General features: G+C 39.5%; 1 protein-coding gene across 1 annotated transcript in view; it reads right to left on the reverse strand.

Moving 5' to 3' along the window:
- UVRAG (UV radiation resistance associated) overlaps positions 1–19592 on the reverse strand; it is a 333633-nt gene that overhangs the window by 68549 nt on the left and 245492 nt on the right. Inside the window, exon 13 of the mRNA XM_030828684.1 lies at positions 10795–10873. Coding sequence (XP_030684544.1) covers positions 10795–10873 — 79 coding nt within the window. The remainder of the gene's footprint in view (positions 1–10794; positions 10874–19592) is intronic.

The raw sequence follows: 19592 nt of genomic DNA on the forward strand, positions 1-19592 counted from the left end.
CCCACCCAAATCTCATCTTGAATTGTAGCCCCCATAATTCCACATGTCATGGGAGGGACGCAGTGGGAGGTAACTGAATCACGGGAGCAGGTCTTTCCTGTGCTGTTCTTGTGATAGTGAGTAAGTCTCACAAGATCTGATGTGAGATCAGATTTATAAAGGGGAGTTCCCCTGCACATGCCCTCTTGCTTGCTGCCATGTAACACAGTACATTTGCTTCTACTTTGCCTTCTACCATGATTGTGAGGCCTACCTAGTCATGTGGATCTGTGAGTCCATTAAGCCTCTTTCCTTTATAAATTACCCAGTCATGGCTATGTCTTTATTAGCAGCATGAGAACAGACTAATACAGAACCTTTTTACATTAGTAGTAGGAATGTAAAATGGTGTTGCCACTTTAGAACACAGTCTGGCAATTCCTCAAATTTAAACGTAGCTACCACATGGCTCAGCAATTCCACTCCTAGGTATACACCCCAAAATAATGAAAACTATATCCCCACAAAAACTTGTACCCAAATGTTCATAACAGCATTCTTATAACAGCCAAGAAATGGAAACATACCAAAAGTCTATCAACTCATAAATGGATAAATAACATGTCATATATACATACACATCTTCCAACTGCAAAAAAAATTGGCTACAAAAAGGAATGACTCATACACGCTACAAAATGGATAAACCTTGAGCCTATGGAAAGCAAATGAAGCCAGTTACAGAAGACCACATATTTTATGATCCCATTTGTAAGAAATGTCCAGAACAGCAAATCTATAGAAACAGAAAGTAGACTGGTAGCTGCCCAGGGATGGGGAGCCTGAGGGAATGAGGAATGACTACTAATGGGTACAGGGTTTCTTTGGGGGGCAATGAAAATGTTCTATAATTGACTGTGGTGATAGTTGCACAATTTGGTGAATATATTAAAAGCCACTGAACTATATACTTTTTTTTTTTTTTTTTTTTGAGACACAGTCTTGTTCTATTGCCTAGGCTGGAATGCAGCAGCATGGCTCATGCAACCTCCGCCTCCCGGGTTCAAGCCACTCCTTCACTCCTGCCTCAGCCTCCTGAGTAGCTGGGATGAAAGGCGCCTGCAACCCTGCCCAGCTAATTTTTGTATTTTTTTAGTGGAGACAGGGTTTCACCATGTTGGGCAGGCTGGTCTCGAACTCCTGACCTCAAGTGATCTGCCCACCTCGGCCTCCCAAAGTGCTGGGATTACAGGTGTAAGCCACCACGCCTGGCCTGAATTGTACAATTTAAATAGGTTAATTGTATGGTATGTGAAATATATCTCAGTAAACTTTTTTTTAAATTTAGTACTTTTTATAAAGAGCTTCCACCATATTATTGGCAAATTTTGCATGCAGTAGTTGGGGAAAGGCATTTTGACTATTAAAACATCCTTGGAATTTATATTATTGATTCCAAGAATTATGAAAATAAAAGCATATTTTCTTCTCATGTGTCACATACATTTGGCTGTATCTTAAGGAAATATACATGAATTTAAGCTGCTGGGTAGAAGCTGGCATTCATCCCTTCTAAATAGCTGTGCACTGTGGGCCCAAGGAGTAAAGATTTACAGGAGGACCACGTCCTTGGCAGAACAGGGGTTCCCAGCTGTTTTGGATGGAGAAGCTACTTTTACTTTCTATGAAGTCTTAACTTGCAGGAGAAGAGAAGTAATAGGGTAAAAGGAAGGGAGTCATGAAATCCCCAGGTTCTAATTTTAGCTCTTCTACTTAACTCACTGTCTCAGGGGGCTCAACTGTAAAATACAGATAATTGTCTATACCCTGTCTAACTCACAGAATTGTAGGAAGGCCCAAATTAAAAAGAAAAACAAACAATGTTAGTAGGATATAACTGGATTTGGTTTTGAATTGCTTGCCATTTAATAGCTTTGTCATCCCCAGGAAATCAGCATAGCAGCAGCTCAATTTCTTATCTCTAAAGATAGACTTGGTCAACATACTTCATAGAGTATGAAATGAGCTATACAAATAAAAATACACACTCCAAAGCCATTACATTCTATACAAATGTAAATCATCATTATTATTTGTACAATATACCCTCAAAGTATTACTCTTAAATATTGAGCTTTCAGAAAAGGAGAGAAGAGGCCTGGCTTACAAAAGCAACAAGGAAGAATCCACTGATAGGTGCTAGCCTTCTGACTTGTACTACATATCATTCCTGGAATGCAAATTGGTAGGTCTCTCATATTATGTTTCCACATTTGGGGAAATGACACATGTGTCTTAGAGCAATTGAAGAGTTTCATAGAAAATCTGGATGGCCACATTCTCTAAGACAGTGGTTCTCAAAAGTTTAGTCTCAAGATCCCTTTATACTCTTAAAATGACTGAGGACCCCAAAGGGCTTTCGTTTCTGTGGGTCATATGTATCAATAATTATCATACTAAAAATTGAAATTAAGAAAACTTTTGCATGTTTGCGAATTCTTACAAAAATAGCAATAGCAATCTATTACTTGTTAATATAAATAATATTTTTAATGAAAAATAAGCAAATTTTCCAAAAAAGAAATTTAGTGAGATGAGTGACATTGTTTTACATTTTTGCAAGTCTGTTTTGCAATGTCTAGCTTAATAGAAGCCAGCTGGAGTCTCACATTGTCTTCTGCACTCATTTTGTTACCATGTGTTGTTTAGTAAGAAAATCCAGCCTTATACAGATATGCAGCTGAAAAAGAAAGGAGTATTTTAAGTGCTTTTTCAGATGGTTGTGGATATTCTTGATTGATACTACTCCCAACCTCATCAAGTAATAGCTTTTTAAAGGTACTAGTAGCAATGCAGAATCTGAAACCCTATCAATAAAGTTTTCATACTCTGTTACATTAAAATCCATTGGTCTTTCTGGCACTTTGAAAGGATCTTTACCTACGTATGATTTCATAGCATTATACAATGGTCATTTGGAAAACATTGGCTCATTGAGTTATATATATTTTAAATGCTGACACATTCCATTATAAACTATTTAAAAATCACATGTGTTATTATCACTACCAATCTTATCAAAGAAATCCTTAAGGATTGGGCAGCTGCCAATCTCATGGGGGCAGACACAAGCGATCTGGAATTCTAATTTTCATTTAAAATCCTGAATTTTATCATCAGTTGATTTCCTTTAAGAGACAGGCTCACTTCATTCAGTTTTGAGAAAATGTTTGCCAAATACTTAAGTCTAAATAACCATAATTTGTCAGTCATTCTTTCAAGTAAAGATGAGGCTTTTAAAAAAGCATGTAGTTCACTTAGCAACTCGATTGCACACATGCGTTTCCTTGAAACAACCACTGTATTTCAGTATGCAGCAGAAGTGATTTATGCATATTCTCTTTGCATCACACAGAATACTAAGAAGGTGTGCACTCATGGGTCATGATTTAATATAATCAATAATTTCTACTGCTTCATTAAGGACATTCTTAATTGAACCCCATTTTAAATATATATATATATAAACTGTGAGTACACAGTCTTACAGAAGACGAATACTGCTAGCTGAGTTTAGTCCCTCTGCCTTGATTTGTTCTAAGTGGCCAGCAATTTTACCCACCATCATGTAAATGTCAACACAGTGAAACAGGCAAAAATGTCTTAGTATTATCATGAAAATAATTCCGCCCTCCCAGACCTACTGAAGGTGTTGGGGATCCCCAAGGAACCAGGGACTGATTACACTGCTGCTCTAGGAGAAAAAGGAATCTGTCACTTAAATTCTGTACAGTTGGCACACTCATGTGAAACTATTCAGAAAATCTACTAAAGGCTCAGTACCAACAATCTGGAAGAAAATTATTTAGTTTCAGTATAGCTCACTTCACTTTATTCAAAAGTTAAACTAATTCAATGCCTGTACAGATGGCCAATTCATCTTCACATTAAAACTATATTCACAGTATGGTGTGAGTTGTGGTAAGAACTACACATTTACATCATACCTATCAAAAGTCTTCCTTTTATAAGATAAATAATGAGCTGGACTTTTTCCCTGTTCTCTTCCTTACCCAGAGCCCACCATCCTTCATGCATTTGAAAAAGGCAGTTTGGGATAAGTGGCAAGAGCAAAGGCTCACTCTCATCAGCATAAACATGCCTTGACATCTGCCATCTTAAAAAACAAAGCAAACAAACCATTCCACATTCCCACAAAACAAACAGATTGAAAAAAACAAAAACAAAAAGAAACTTCCCTTAATCCCATAGTCATCTCCAGTTACAAACCCATAACTGGACATACTGATGACTTCTTCTATTCAGAAATTTACTCCTCTTAGTTTCCAATTTACTACTCTCTCTTCATTTTCTCCCTACCTGACTGTCCATTCCTCTCAGTTTTTGCTGGTTCTTCCTCCTCTATTCAATTTCTAAATGTAATTTCCCAGGGCTAAATCCCACTGTACGTGTGTGTCTGTATTTGTTTCTCTCTCTTTTCAGCTCTGCGTTCTCTCCCTGGGTAATATCATCTAGTTCCCTGGATTTAAATACCATCTTTATGCTGATGAGTCCCAAATTTCTATACCCTGTACTTACTCCAGTCCTGAGCTCCAGACTTATATATCCTGTTGTCTACTTGGATTTCTAATAGGTAACTCAACATTTGCAAAGAAGATCTTTTGGTTGCCCCACTCCCATCTCCTGGATCTTTCCCCATCTCAATAAATGGCATTATCATCCAAGGAGTTGCTCATACACAAAACCTAGGAGTCATTCTTGACATTCCTTTTTTTCCTCATCTCCCACATTGAGTCCACTAGTTCATGTCCCATAATATATTTCAAATCTGTTCACTTCTCTCCATCTCTACCCCTACCATCCTGATCCAAACCACCATCACCCCTAATCTGGTCTTCTGAAATAGTCTTCTAACTGGTAACTCTGCTTCAACTCTAGTTCCCTGCAATCCATTAAAGTAGCTAGAATGTGGAAATGGGTGGGTGGGGCCAAAAAAAAGTAGTAGCTAGAATGATCTTTGGGAAAAAACAAATCAAATCATGCCACTTTCCTGCTTAAATCTTCACTCAATGATTTCCCTTTGTATTTAGAATAATTTAGGAAACTCTGCTGTGGTCTCTGAGATTTTTATATGCTATGCTCCCTGGGTACCTCTGCCCCTCAATTACTACACTCCTGCCACATCAGCCTTCCATCTGTTACCTCAACATAGCTCTTTCCTACCTCAGGGCCTTTGCCTTTGCTATTCCCATGACCTTCAGGAACTTTCTGTTCCCTAGCTGGTTGCATGGCTAGTTCCTTGTCATCATTCATGTCTAAGCTCAACAGTCACTTCCTCAATAAGGCTTATTTGACAATTTAATCTAAAGTAGGTCCTTTTCCAGTTATTTTCTATTATATCACCTAATTAATTTCCATCACAGCACTTACTGCAATCTAAAATGACTTTCTCTGTTTATTGTATGTCTCTTCCCATCAGGTTATAAGCTTAACAAGGCAGGGATCTTTCTTTTTCTTTTATTAAAACAGCTTTATTGAGATATGATTCACATAACATATAATTCACCCATGTAAAGTGTACGACTCAAATTTGCCATTTAAACCATGTTTAAGTGTAAAATTCAGTGGCATTGATTACATACACAATGTTATACAATGGTTGTCACCATCTATTTCCAAAACTTTTTCATCACCCCAACAGAAACTTTGTAATCATTAAGCAATAGCTCTCCTATTCCCCCAGCCCTCTAATGTGGCTTTCTGACTTCATGAGTTTGCTTTTTGTAGATATTTATATAAATGGAACGCTACAATATTTGTCCTTTTGTGTCTAGCATATTAACAAGGCAGGGATCAGGGATCTTGTGTATCTTATTCACTGCTCTACCCACTGCAACCTAACTCAGTGTACACAGCACACAGTACATGCTCAACAAATACTGTTGAATAAACTAATGAATTTTAAACAAGTCACCTAACTTTAAAAAAATTTTATATTGTATCTATTAAAGGGGTACAAGATGTTTTAAGGTATACATGATGTTTTGATATACATATACATAGTGAAATGATTACAGCAGTCAAACAAATTAACATATTCATGGATGTGTGTGAAAAAAACTGTAGAAATCTACTCTCTTGACAAATTTGCAGTACACAATACAATATTACTAACTATAATCCTCATTCTGTATATTATATCCCCAGACTTATACAGCCTATCTAACTGCAAATTTGTATACCCTTCAGCCTGCTTCTTCCTATTTCCTCCTCTCCCTCCCACTGAATCACTATCCTACTCTCTGTTTCTAGTTATTCAACTTTTACATTTAAGATTCTGCATATGATTGAGATCATACAGTCTTTGTCTTTCAGTGTCTGGCTTATTTCACTTAGCATAATATCCTCCAGGTTCATCCGTGTTGTCACAAATGGCAGTGTGTCCTTTTCAGAGGCTGAATAATATTCTATTTGTGTGTGTGTGCATTGTGTTCGTGTATCACAATTTTTAAAATTCGTTAAAGTCACTTAACTTTTCTAGATCTTAGTTTCTGTGTGATGGTGCTGTATCACCATTCACTATTAATTTCTTTAGAACTTACAGTGTTTCTGGCATTGTGCTTGCTAATGGAAAAATCATGATGTGCAAAATAGTTTTGTCTCCATTCTCAAAAAACGTTTGCTTCCTTTTCTATCTGAGAATGTCATCTTCTTTGATTTGGTGCACTTTTAGGATGGAAATATATAGAACAGTGAAGTATATAGAAGTAAGGGGATCTCTGCCACACTTACCAAATTATGTGATATGACACTGGAGGGACAAATGTCAAAAGCCAAGCTGTCCTCAAATCCGCTTAATAGCATCTGCCCTTTTTACTTTGCAGGGTGATGATAGGGATCATGTGAATATATATGCATGTACTTTACAAACTATAAGATTCCCACGAATGTAAGATAAAAGTATTATAATTTTTGTTTTACATTTAATTTTTATGCTGAGAATTAAAAGCAAATTTCTGTTCTCTACACGAATTCTAATATAATGTACTTATGAACTAACTGAAATTATGGCAGGATCTGGTTTTTAAAGTCAACGTCAATTATGCTGCACCTGAATTTTGACAGGCCCATTCCTATAGCATTACATGCTAGCCAAGAAGGAAGGCTATTTCTAACTGAAGAGGCTGGCACTTGACAAATATTAATAAATGGTGCTGAAAACAAGGCATTTTGCTTCACTCACTCTCAGTACTTAATCCAGCACACACACACACCTTTAGACAGCAGTGACATGAAGAGGGCAAGCAGGCCTTACCAGTGCTCTCAGCTCTTCAAACAACACTTGAGGATTTCTACTTGAAGGCCTGTCTCTCTAAGCTTGTGCTTTCAAAACTTGGGCTGGACTGATCCCAAATACTGAAGTAACAAATATTACTAAATTCTGTCATTTCCTCTACCAAAAAAGTGATTTTACTACTACTTCTGGTTGTGATGAAAGGTCCTATTGACTATTCAAATCCTCAACCAAGTTATGGGTGCAGTATTAAATGACTTCACTCCTTTTTCTCTGGCACTTTAACACATGCCAATGCTTTCATCCACCTCCACTAATGTGGCTTATAAATTACTGAGGTGAGGCCATTTTAATAGTATGATTTGTTCACATCTTGAGAGATGGGGTACATATGAAACTGGCTGAGAAGACAAACTCCCCTTTGACAACATATATTAGTCTACATGTCTATAAAAATAAACCTTCAAAAGCTGGAAATATCTGATTGCTATAATGCTTGCTTAGGAGCCATAACAATTAATGGTTCTTTCATTTGTTACAAATCAAAATGTGAAAAAGTAATGGCAGTAAGGTCAAAGACAAAATGAAAGCTTCCCCGAGAAACAGCGAGAGACAGAACAGACAGAGCTGAAGCAAAAAAAGTGAAAGGTCATGACTGTTCTAAAAGTTTCTAACTGCTTAAAGGGCTTCCTGAATACATTTTGAGATATAAAAAAGCCAGTTTTTAAGAAGTTTACTGTCCCCTCCTTTTAAAACTGCCTCTAGTGTGATTAAAAAAAGAAAATCCACAGAGGAGGATACTTGCTCCCTATGGATTCACAGTAGTTAACCTATTGATTGTTCTCTCAATTTTCAAAGAGCATATATAAAGCTGGAGAGGATACACAATTACCACAAGCAATCCATTTCTCAGATGAGTAAAACTAGGTCAGCATACTTGTGGCCCTGGTTCAGTTAAAAATAAAGTCAGAGGCCTCTTGGGAAGTGGGGATCAAACAGGCCCTAGAGTTGAGAGTCTGATGAGGAGGGCTGACTTTGCTAAGTTTTTCCCTGCACATAGCCTCCATCTTGGTCTTGCTCCCAAAGCAAACTGTGGTATTCTTAGCAACACTTTATATGATCCTTTGGTATACTATCCTTTTGGGCCCTTGAGAAGAAAGAAGTGTGTTTGTGCATGTGTGTGTATGTCTGTACAAATGTGCATATCGTGTGTATGTTTGAAGCTGGAATATATGAGGAAATACAGGCATTTCAGCAGGAGTAAGTTTCACCAGGAAGCTTCAAACAGCCTTCTGACCTTAGGATCTAAGTGCCTAGAGCAAGAAAGAGAAAATAGGGCAAGAAGAGAAGTCCTGAACTCAAATCAGAACTTAGTTCTACTAAATGATGCCAGTTTTACTCTCAAACTGGATGGTGTGGTATCTACATGCTCTTTGCACCATGGCTGACATCGCTGGAGGAGCCCTCTAATTTACTTCTTCCTTAGTGCAGTCTTAGTCTGAGCACTTTTTTTTTTTTTTTTTTTTGAGACACAATCTTGCTCTGTCACCCAGGCTGGAAGTGCAATGGCACAATCTTGGCTCACTGCAACTTCTGCCTCCCAGGCTCAAGAGGTTCTCATGCCTCAGCCTCTCGAGTAGCTGGGATTACAGGTGCATGCCACCACATCTGGCTAATTTTTGTATTTTTTAGTAGAGATGGGGTTTTGCCATGTTGCCCAGGCTGGTCTCCAACTCCTGGCCACAAGCAGTCCACCCACCTCAGCCTCCCAAAGTGCTGGGATTACAGGCATGAGCCACCACACCTGGCCTCAGTCTGAGCACTTTTGACCAGTTCTGTTTAAGCACTATCTTTTCCATGGTATGACAGAACTGTGATCAGCAGAGTGGGAGCTTGGCAGTCTTGGAATTAAAGCCCTGCTTCTTTGACTGAAATACTTGTCTGCCAAAAATGGAGAGTGGGCAAGCACCAGTTGTGGGAAGAATGGCACATGGAAAGGTGAGTCATGGGCCAGAGACTGTCAGAGGGCTGCTTTCCTGGAGATGGAGTGGAAGTAACAGTAAAAGTAGTATGGTTGAGAGGACAATGAGTGTGAAGGATGAAGCAAATGATAAACTGAAGATTGCAATCCAGAAATCTGACCCAATTTCAGAAGAGGACAACAATCTTAATAAAAAACAAATTAAAAAATCTCCACCATTAAACTGAGGTTGGTTAAGGGGAAGAGTGGCAGATGACACCACATAGAGGAATAATTCTAGACTGATCAGAAATGAATAAGGGAATGTTTAGCAAGTCGTTAGGTTCATGTGGATAAATGGCAACACAGGCTGATAAAAACAAAAGCATTGCAAATCTTATTACTTTGGTAAAACCAAAAGGTCTAAATGTATTTAAATAACAGCCAAATTGTGGATACTCATCCATGTGATATTCCAGTTGGAAGGATGTCCAATGAAAACAAAACAAAACGCTTGTTATTTATAAAAATAAATAGGCCAGGCATTTTAAAGGCTCACGCCTGTAATCCCACCACTTTGGGAGGCCGAGGCAGGCGGATCACGAGGTCAGGAGATCAAGACCATCTGCCTAACACGGTGAAACCCCGTCTCTACTAAAAATACAAAACATTAGCTGGGCGTGGTGGCATGTGCCTGTAATCCCAGCTACTCGGGAGGCTGAGGCAAGAGAATCGCTTGAACCTGGGAGGTACAGGTTGCAGTGAGCCAAGATGACGCCATTGCATTCCAGCCTGGGCGACAGAGCGACTCTGTCTCAAAAACAAAAACAAAAATAAAAACCAAAAAAAAAAAAATAAAAAACAAAGGAAGTTAGTCTTCCTTTATAATTAGAAAACTTGTGGAATGCTTACATCTTGAAGTAGGGCCAGAAGTTCTAAAGAAATGCTACATATTTCTTTCAGGAAAATACAAACCTAGGCATCTGATAGTCTTACTATGGCATACGGAAAGACATTATTTAAGTGGGATACTAACTGATGTGATGGTGAGAGTGCCACAAACATCCAAGACAGACTAGAAGGGCCATGTGCTTGGTCTTTTCCTTTGGGCCCTGAATAATAAAGTGAGGAGACCATGAAGTACTTGCAAGGGCACTGAACTTTTACTCCATAAACAACAGTGCAAATTGAGTCCCTAGAAATAGTCTAAGAAAAGAAAATTACAATTGGTCAAGCTGCAGAGCCAAGAGATGATGAAGCCCACACATCGAAGTATAGTCTACCAGCAAGTAAAAATACAGAAAGAGATTCTGAGTTTAGCAAGTAGCAAGAGGATTCCAATTTGTATTCACTGCTTCTCTGTAGTCATTTTAAGGGCATGGAAAAAGACTGTGGTCAAAAAAAGAACTGTGTATTACTAATGTAAGTGGTTAAATACAAGGGTCAACTGCAGTGCATATTTATAAAGAAAAAAGGCTGGCAATCTAAGGAAATAGGCTGTGCATGGGAAGTAGGAGAGAAGTGAAGAACAGAGACTTACCTGTGCTATATTTTTGTTCAGAAGATAGACACCATAATCAAACTGCAACTTCTCCCCTCCTTTTGGATACAGTGGAAACCTAAGAAAGGTAAAGAAGGATCAGATATTTTCAAAAGCTGAGTAAATACAACCTCCAAGTTGTCAACAGAGGCTGAAGTTTCTTAGATACAGCATAAACATCTGAATTGGACTAAGTCACCTACTTATAGTCATTGCAATCTACTGACATCTTCAGAATATTAATTAAGTCAGAATAACAGCTGCTTTCTTTCAAAAGAAAAAGTGAACAGGTCACAGAACAAGGAACTAATGTTTAAGAAAGTGACCAACCCACCCCAAGGAGTGGAGGCCACTGGTTCCTATTTACATATCATAAACTTGCCACCTTAGCTAAGATTAAGATCCCAGAAATTTTTCCCTCTAATATCTTGGACCTGACATCTCAACTTCTACTAAATGGGAGAGGAAGATTAAGAAGGAAAAAAAAAATCAGACTTAGAAGCAATATATAAGATTTCTGTTTCTTTTAAGGTGACCAGTGAAATCAACAGTGCCAATATGAGCCAAAATTCATTAAAATATTCATTCACATTTACAGGGATGGCTATTTGGATACAACTTCTCTAAGGCAATGTGCTCATGCCATAAGGCTCTCATACATGACTTTCCATTTTAACCTGCCTCACTGGAGCAACAAAGGCATGCGATCTGGATCTTCATAAAGATAATGAGTTATTTTAGAGAGTAACTCCCCTCACTATTCCCCTTCTTTACATCTGCAAATGAAGAAAAGGTTAGAGTATACCTATAGTCTAGTCATTGTTTTCTGATTCTCAAGATCAAGCAAGTTTTAGCATCTGATACAGATTTCTTTACAAACAGATCAATTATTACTTAGGGTCAAGAAGAGAACTTCATCTTCCTTACTTCTGCGATACACAATTATTCTCAAGAATAAAATAATCTTATTGAAATGAATGGCAGGTGACAATTACTAGTCTTAATTTCAATTGTCTTTTAATTGCCTGAGGAAAAGATACATTCCATAAAGCCTAGAGGATATTATTTTCTAGAGAAAATAAAATAAAGGAAACAGAATTTAAGGGCTTTATATTAAATTCTCAGGAGTTGCTGGCTATATAGTATCCAAAGGTAAATTTGTTACACTATAAAATTATAGGCACTGGGGAGTGAGCAAGGTCATGAACTGTATTTATTCTCTACTAAAGGAACACCAAATGCTTCACACAACCATCAAGAAGACAGAGCTTTATATTTAATTGAAACAGTAAAAAATAAACTAGGACATGTGGTTTGGCCTCAAATTGAGATGCGTAAAAATGACAGCATAGCAAATTCAGGATAAGCAAAGTGCAACACCAGGCTTTTGCAAGATGTCTGGGAATCATTCAAATTCAGATGGGGTAGCCTGCAAAGAAATGACATATTTGCAAATACCCAAATCTACTACAGTCCTAAACTTCTGTGCTGTCTAGCTGTTATTCTATAAGGTTCAGATGTGGACTATCTGAACAGCTCTCCAAACCCATAGCTATCTCTGTTTTCAAGGTATAAATCTAGAAACTGTTTCATATGTTAGAAGAGTAAATTGAGATCAGCATACATTGAAAACCAACCTTCAACATTCCTAAAAAATTGATTTCACAACATTTGACTTTATTATGACTTCAGTGGGACTTATTTATACAAAAAGCCACAAGGTATGGTTCAGATAAGGCAATGCAAAGACAGATCAAATATTAAGACAGAATTTACACTTTATATTGCTTTCAAATTCTTAGGTCACTTGAAGTTGAATAGTATAATAGCTTATAACTATCATGCATTCATCTTACTTTGCAAAAGTACATGTATTTATAGATCTATCAATCTTGAAAAATACCCATTTTAAAGGGTAAAACCTATTATCATCAGAACATAAGATACAAATCTTATATTGGAGAATTACACATTAGCAAGCTATAGAAGCTTTAGATAAGAATGTGGTCATTAAAGTACAACCAGAAGCAGGTCCGTAACACCACAAAGAGGACTCATTAAAGGAGTATTACATTAAATAACTGGAGGATGAACTATATATTTCCTATGAAGATTCAATGCAATTTATTATTATATTCAATTAAAATGGCTAATACTATTTTCAAATTAAATTAAATTTCCACATTGAAAATTCACTGACTCTACTGTCTTCACATGGCCTTATTTGAACCATACCTTGTAGCTCTTTCTATAAATAGTAGAAAAATCAAGGAATTAGAAAGCAATAAATAGATTACATGTGTGACAGAATTCCATCTGAGCCTTACTGTCACTGTAACTAACACCAGGTGGCAAAGAGGTTAGTGGGGAGAATTGCAGACCTCCAATCTTAATTATCAGAGCCCACTTTTATCTACTGTAAATACTCGTATCATTGTGAACTATCAAACTGGCTTAGGTCAGTTTGCAACCCTTTCTTTTTCCAGTTTGTCTCAGATTGTAAATTTACACTCACTGTGTGATTACTTCGTTAATGTGTGTCTCCCTTATGATACTGTAGGCTCCAAGAGGGCAGAAACAGGTTTTATTTTCTTCCTTTGCCTCTCTGTTAAGTGCCTAAGCACTGCTACTAGCAGAACACAATAAATATTTGTTGAATTTTTTTAAAAAAGATTATTTGTGAAAAATATTTGGAACTCTTCAGTACAGAACAATTTCAATATGAGTTAGGAATTATGCGATGACTACCAAAAAAGCTAATGCGATCCCAGGCTGTGGTAACAGAAGCAGAGCAGCTCAGCTGGGGAACGTGATAGTGATAACTACTTTGTACTAGGTTAGACTGTACCAAGAGACCTATGTTCAGTTCTGGGAGTGAAAGTATTTTACAAACAGACAGAAGAACACTTGTATCCTTACTTAAAGGTTATGTTTCTAGAGAACGTTTATAACAATCTCATTTGACTATATAAAGCATGCAGTGAAATAATGAAGTAGTCAGTATTATTGTTATTTAAAATAAGCTGATTTGGCTTGGTCACCTAAGTAGGAAGTGGAAGAGACATGGCTTCAGTATTAGGTCTTCAATAATAAACCCAGTATTCTCTCTATTGCCTCTGAATGCTTTAGAGAAGCAAACCCAGGATGATTAGGGGAACAGGAGTCAGTACTGAGAGAAACTGTTGAAGGAACCAGAGGTGTTTGTCCTGGAGGATAGAAGTCTCACGGACAACAAATGAAGGACTTTCAGAGAGAAAAAGAATTCGTTTTTTTCTGCATGGCTTCAAGCAGGGAGAACCAAAGTGAATGGTATATGCATTACAGGAGATTGATTTCACTACAAAGTTATTCAAAATCCTAAAGATCTTGGCTAGAGGCAGCCAAGTAGAGAAGGGCAACAAACACAAACAAATAATGGACATGTATTCAGTGGATACAGCGGGTTACACAGCGGCCTCCAAAAAGATATGTCCATATTCTAATCCTTGGGACCTAAGTGACCTTATTTGATGAAAAGGTCTAAAATAGTTAAGGATCTTGAGTTGAGACCATTTTTTATTATTCAGGTGGGCCCTCAATCTAGTAAGTATCATAATAAGGAAACAGAGGTGAGACAAAGGGAAAAGAGGTTGCGTGCAGACGGAGGCGGAGCTTAGTTATGCAGCCACAAGCCAGGCAATGCCTGGAGCCACCAGAAGCTGGAAAGGATAAAGAAAGGAGTGTGGCCCTGATGACACTTTGATTTTGGACTTCCGGCCTCCAGAACCGTGTGAGAGCAAATTTCTGCTGTTTATCTCATCAAGTTTGTGGTAACTTACAGTAGCTTTAGAGACTAATACCGGAGGAATCAACTACTGGATGATCCACTGGACTCAATGAGGTATAGTATCTCCTCCAACTCCAAGATTTTATAATTCTCCATATGTGAAATTGACATACTGAATATAATTTTGTGTCCGGAATTGGTGGGTTCTTGGTCTCACTGACCTCAAGAATGAAGCCGCGGACCTTCGCGGTGAGTGTTAACGGTTCTTAAAGGTGGCGTGTCCGGAGTTTGTTCCTTCTGATGTTCGGATGTGTTCGGAGTTTCTTCCTTCTGGTGGGGTTCACGGTCTCGCCAGCTCAGGAGTGAAGCTGCGGACCTCCGCGGTGAGTGTTACAGCTCTTAAGGCCATGCGTCTGGAGTTGTTCGTTCCTCCCAGTGGGCTCATGGTCTCGCTGGCTTCAGGAGTGAAGCTGCAGACCTTCGCGGTGAGTGTTACAGCTCATAAAGGCAGTGTGGACCCAAAGAGTGAGCAGCAGCAAAATTTATTGCAAAGAACGAAAGAACAAAGCTTCCACAGTGTGGAAGGGGACCCGAGCCTGTTGCGACTGCTGGTTAGGGCAGCTTGCTTTTATTCTCTTATCTGGCCCCACCCACATCCTGCTGATTGGTCCATTTTACAGAGATCCCAGTGGTCTGTTTTGACAGGGCGCTGATTGGTGCGTTTACAATCCCTGAGCTAGACACAAAGGTTCTCCATGTCCCCACTAGATTAGCTAGATACAGAGTGTCGACACAAAGGTTCTCCAAGTCCCCACCAGAGTAGCTAGATACAGTGTCGATTGGTGCATTCACAAACCCTGAGCTAGACACAGGGTGCCGATTGGTGTGTTTACAAACCTTAAGCTAGATACAGAGTGCCAATTGGTGTATTTACAATCCCTTAGCTAGACATAAACGTTCTCCAAGTCCCCACCAGACTCAGGAGCCCAGCTGGCTTCACCCAGTGGATCCCGCACCGGGGTCACAGGTGGAGCTGCCTGCCAGTCCCGCGCTGTGCGCCCGCACTCCGCGCCCGCACTCCTCAGCCCTTGGGTGGTCGATGGGACTGGGTGCCGTGGAGCAGGGGGTGGCGCTCGTCAGGGAGGCTTGGGCCACATAGGAGCCCACGGAGGAGGGGGAGGCTCAGGCATAGCGGGCTGCAGGTCCCGAGCCCTGCCCCGCGGGGAGGCAGCTAAGGCCCGGCGAGAAATCGAGTACAGCGCCGGTGGGCTGGCACCGCTGGGGGACCCAGCATACCCTCGGCAGTGGCTGGCCCGGGTGCTAAGCCCCTCTTGCCCGGGGCCAGCAGGGCTGGCCGGCGGTTCTGAGTGTGGGGCCCACCAAGCCCACGCCCACTGGGAACTCCAGCTGGCCTGCAAGCGCCACGCACAGCCCCGGTTCCTGCTCGCGCCTCTCCCTCCACACCTCCCTGCAAACTGAAGGAGCTGGCTCCAGCCTTGGCCAGCCCAGAAAGGGGCTCCCACAGTGCAGCGGTGGGCTGAAGGGCTCCTGAAGTGCCGCCAAAGTGGGAACCCAGGCAGAGGAGGCGCCGAGAGTGAGTGAGGGCTGGGAGGGCTGCCAGCACGCTGTCACCTCTTAATTTCATTTTTTCCTTCAGGAACCAAGAAAGATTTGAGATTCTAACGCCAAAGAGTCATCATGATAGGTAGCAGCTAAGGTTGCAAAGTAGACCGACTGAAATCTGGTTAAGTGAAGTACCAAAAAAGGAAATTCCTATGTACAGGCTGAGCCTGAGCAGGATTTTTCTTTTTTACTAATTCACATATATATACATATACACACCTACAGAGAAGTAACACATGAAAAATATATCACACACAACTTGAAAAAAACTGTGAAAAGAAACTGATTTTCAAACTTTAAATATTTATAAAAGATACACTATTATAAACACTACCCTCTCCCCAACCCAGACATTTTTTTTTTTTTTTTTTTTTTTTTTTTTTTTTTTTTTTTTTTTTTTTTTATATTATCATCCTTTTTCTCCCCAACCCAGCATTTCCTATCTGTCCCTCCCCCCTCCCCCACCCCACAACAGTCCCCAGAGTGTGATGTTCCCCTTCCTGTGTCCATGAGTTCTCATTGTTCAATTCCCACCTATGAGTGAGAACATGCGGTGTTTGGTTTTTTGTCCTTGCGATAGTTTACTGAGAATGATGTTTTCCAGTTTCATCCATGTCCCTACAAAGGACACGAACTCATCATTTTTTATGGCTGCATAGTATTCCATGGTGTATATGTGCCACATTTTCTTAATCCAGTCTATCGTTGTTGGACATTTGGGTTGGTTCCAAGTCTTTGCTATTGTGAATAGTGCCGCAATAAACATACGTGTGCATGTGTCTTTATAGCAGCATGATTTATAGTCCTTTGGGTATATACCCAGTAATGGGATGGCTGGGTCAAATGGTATTTCTAGTTCGAGATCCCTGAGGAATCGCCACACTGACTTCCACAATGGTTGAACTAGTTTACAGTCCCACCAACAGTGTAAAAGTGTTCCTATTTCTCCAACCTCCAACTGTTTCTATTTTTTTGCCTTCTACTTTAGATGTTCTTTTTTTTTTTTTTTTTTTTTTTTTTTTTTTTTTTTTTTTTTTTTTTTTTTTTTTGATCAAGCTGCTAATAGTTTCTTGCCTTCACCTTCAGAGCCTCACATCCAGATTTAGTTATTTGATGGCAACTGGGGATGAGGACATGGCTATAGTTAATTCAAAATTTTAAATCATACATATTAAGATTACTTCTGCCATTCATATTTATAGAAAATGTGACGACATGGACTCAATATATTCTGAGGCAATGACTTCACCTCAAACTTGGTATACTTTCTCCTGTCCAGACTAGTTTGCCATTACAACTTTTCTCTATCAATTATTTGGACTTAGAGTGGCAGTCAGCTTTACCCACCTGATTTGCCTTTTACATATGCAGTGCTTCACCAAGCTGACAAGTCATTTCCCCTCTGTAACATTCTCCATTCCTGCTGCCACTCTGGATAATTCTTTGTTGTGGGGTGCTGTCCTATATACTACAGGATGTTTAGCAGGGTCAGCATCTCTATCCTCTACTCACTAAAAGCCAATAGCACTCGACTCCCAGCTATGATAACCAAAAATGTCTCTAGACATCACCCAATGTTGCCTGGGTGGGTGGGGAAAGGAGTTCAAACTGCCTTCAGTTGAGAATCATTGGTCCAAGCTCTTATCAATTTGCTTACTACCTAGCCAGAATCCTTAATGCCAGTTCATTCTCCATATCACCGTCAGTTTGATTTTAGGAAGCCCAGTAGGTTTTTAAAAACTGAATTACAACAGAAAAGCCACAGTTTTTCTAGTCTCAGCTCCATTACATACTTAGTTGTTATATGAACTTGGGTAAATCATAACTAGTTTAATGCTAAGTTCTTAAGCTGTAAAGTGGAGAAACTATCATCTTTACTGCCCTCTTCATAAGCATCTTGTGAGGATACAACACCACAAGATTGAGAAAGGACACTGCAACTGCAAAGCATGACACAAATATAAGTTATTATTTTCTTTTAAGTCAGACCTCTTACCATGTCACTTCTCCATCAGTTACTGTTTTAAATTTCAACTCCTCTGCCTACCTTTCGAGGCCTAAGTGATCTGACCCGTCTGCCCAATTTATCTGTCACCTTTTGCTCAAGAGATTTCCTCACAGTGCCACAAACACATCAAGTTCACTTTTCTTTCTCTGCCTTTACTTACTTCTCGAAAGTGTCCATCTTTCTTGCTTTCCTATCTAAATACTATTCCATCCTTTATGAGATCTAGTTCAAGTTGTCACATTCCTTTTTAAATTGCCCTTGACCACTCCAGGACTCGATGATTCCCCTTTGACCTTCTTGTTGCCTATTTAATACCTAGAGATTGATTGGTGGTTGTTTCCATATTCATTTATCTCATGCTCTGGTGGTAATGCATTAATTTTCCCACACTTCATGATTCACATTCACATGTGCATAATTCTTGTTCTTGCTGCCTCATGCTTTATTTGACGGCTATATCACATTTAAAGAAGTGACCAAAATTAAATCAGGGTATCTGCCAAAGACAATAAAATTCTTTTTTTTTTCTTTTTGAGATAGGGTCTTGCTGTGTTTCCCAGGCTGGAGTGCAGTCGCATGATCATGACTCACTGCAGCCTCTGACCTCCCGGGCACAAGTGATACTCCTGCCTCGGTCTCCTGAGTAGCTGGGACTGCAGGTGTGCACCACCACACCTGGCTAACTTTTTGCATGGGAGGATAGAGACAAGGTCTCACTATGTTGCCCAGGCTGGTCTTGAACTCCTGGGCTTAAGCAATCCTCCCACTTCGGCCTCCCAAAGTGTTCAGATTACAGGCATGAGTGACCATGCCCGGACCTAAAACTCATTTTAAAAGACATTTTTCAATGTTTATTTTCCCAAAGTCCCCCCTACAACAACTATAGTAAATTGTGAGTTAACTCTGGTATGCTTAGGGGTTCAGAAATTGGAATAGATTATAACATGAATACCTACTGGGCTCCTCCTGTGGAATACCAGTCTGTATAACTGGTGGGATGACCTACTGTCAGGAGCAACCAGTTCTTGGTTGGCTATGATAAGTCTTAAGGCCACATGAACTTCAAAGAAGCAATTAACAAAACAACAACAACAACAAAAAAACCACAGGAGCCTCATTCAAGTCCTCCACGGCGACAATAACAACAACAAAAACCTGTGAAAAAAATGTTAATGTAAAATGCCAGCAGCATGCAATCTGCCCCTATTTTTCCTCCATGATCGAGTAACGGAAGTGACCAAAAGCTATAGACCCATACTAAATTATTATGGCCAAAGTACAGCACCTGGTAGGTAAAAATGTTTTACCCTGCCAAGACTAAAGAGGGAAAAAAAAACCACCTTGCATTTTTCTGCTACATTGTATAGTGTCACTGAAGTTTTAACTGTTGATGGTAATGCT

This window comes from Nomascus leucogenys, chromosome 15 (genome assembly GCF_006542625.1).
Source record: "Nomascus leucogenys isolate Asia chromosome 15, Asia_NLE_v1, whole genome shotgun sequence".
NCBI lineage: Eukaryota > Metazoa > Chordata > Mammalia > Primates > Hylobatidae > Nomascus > Nomascus leucogenys.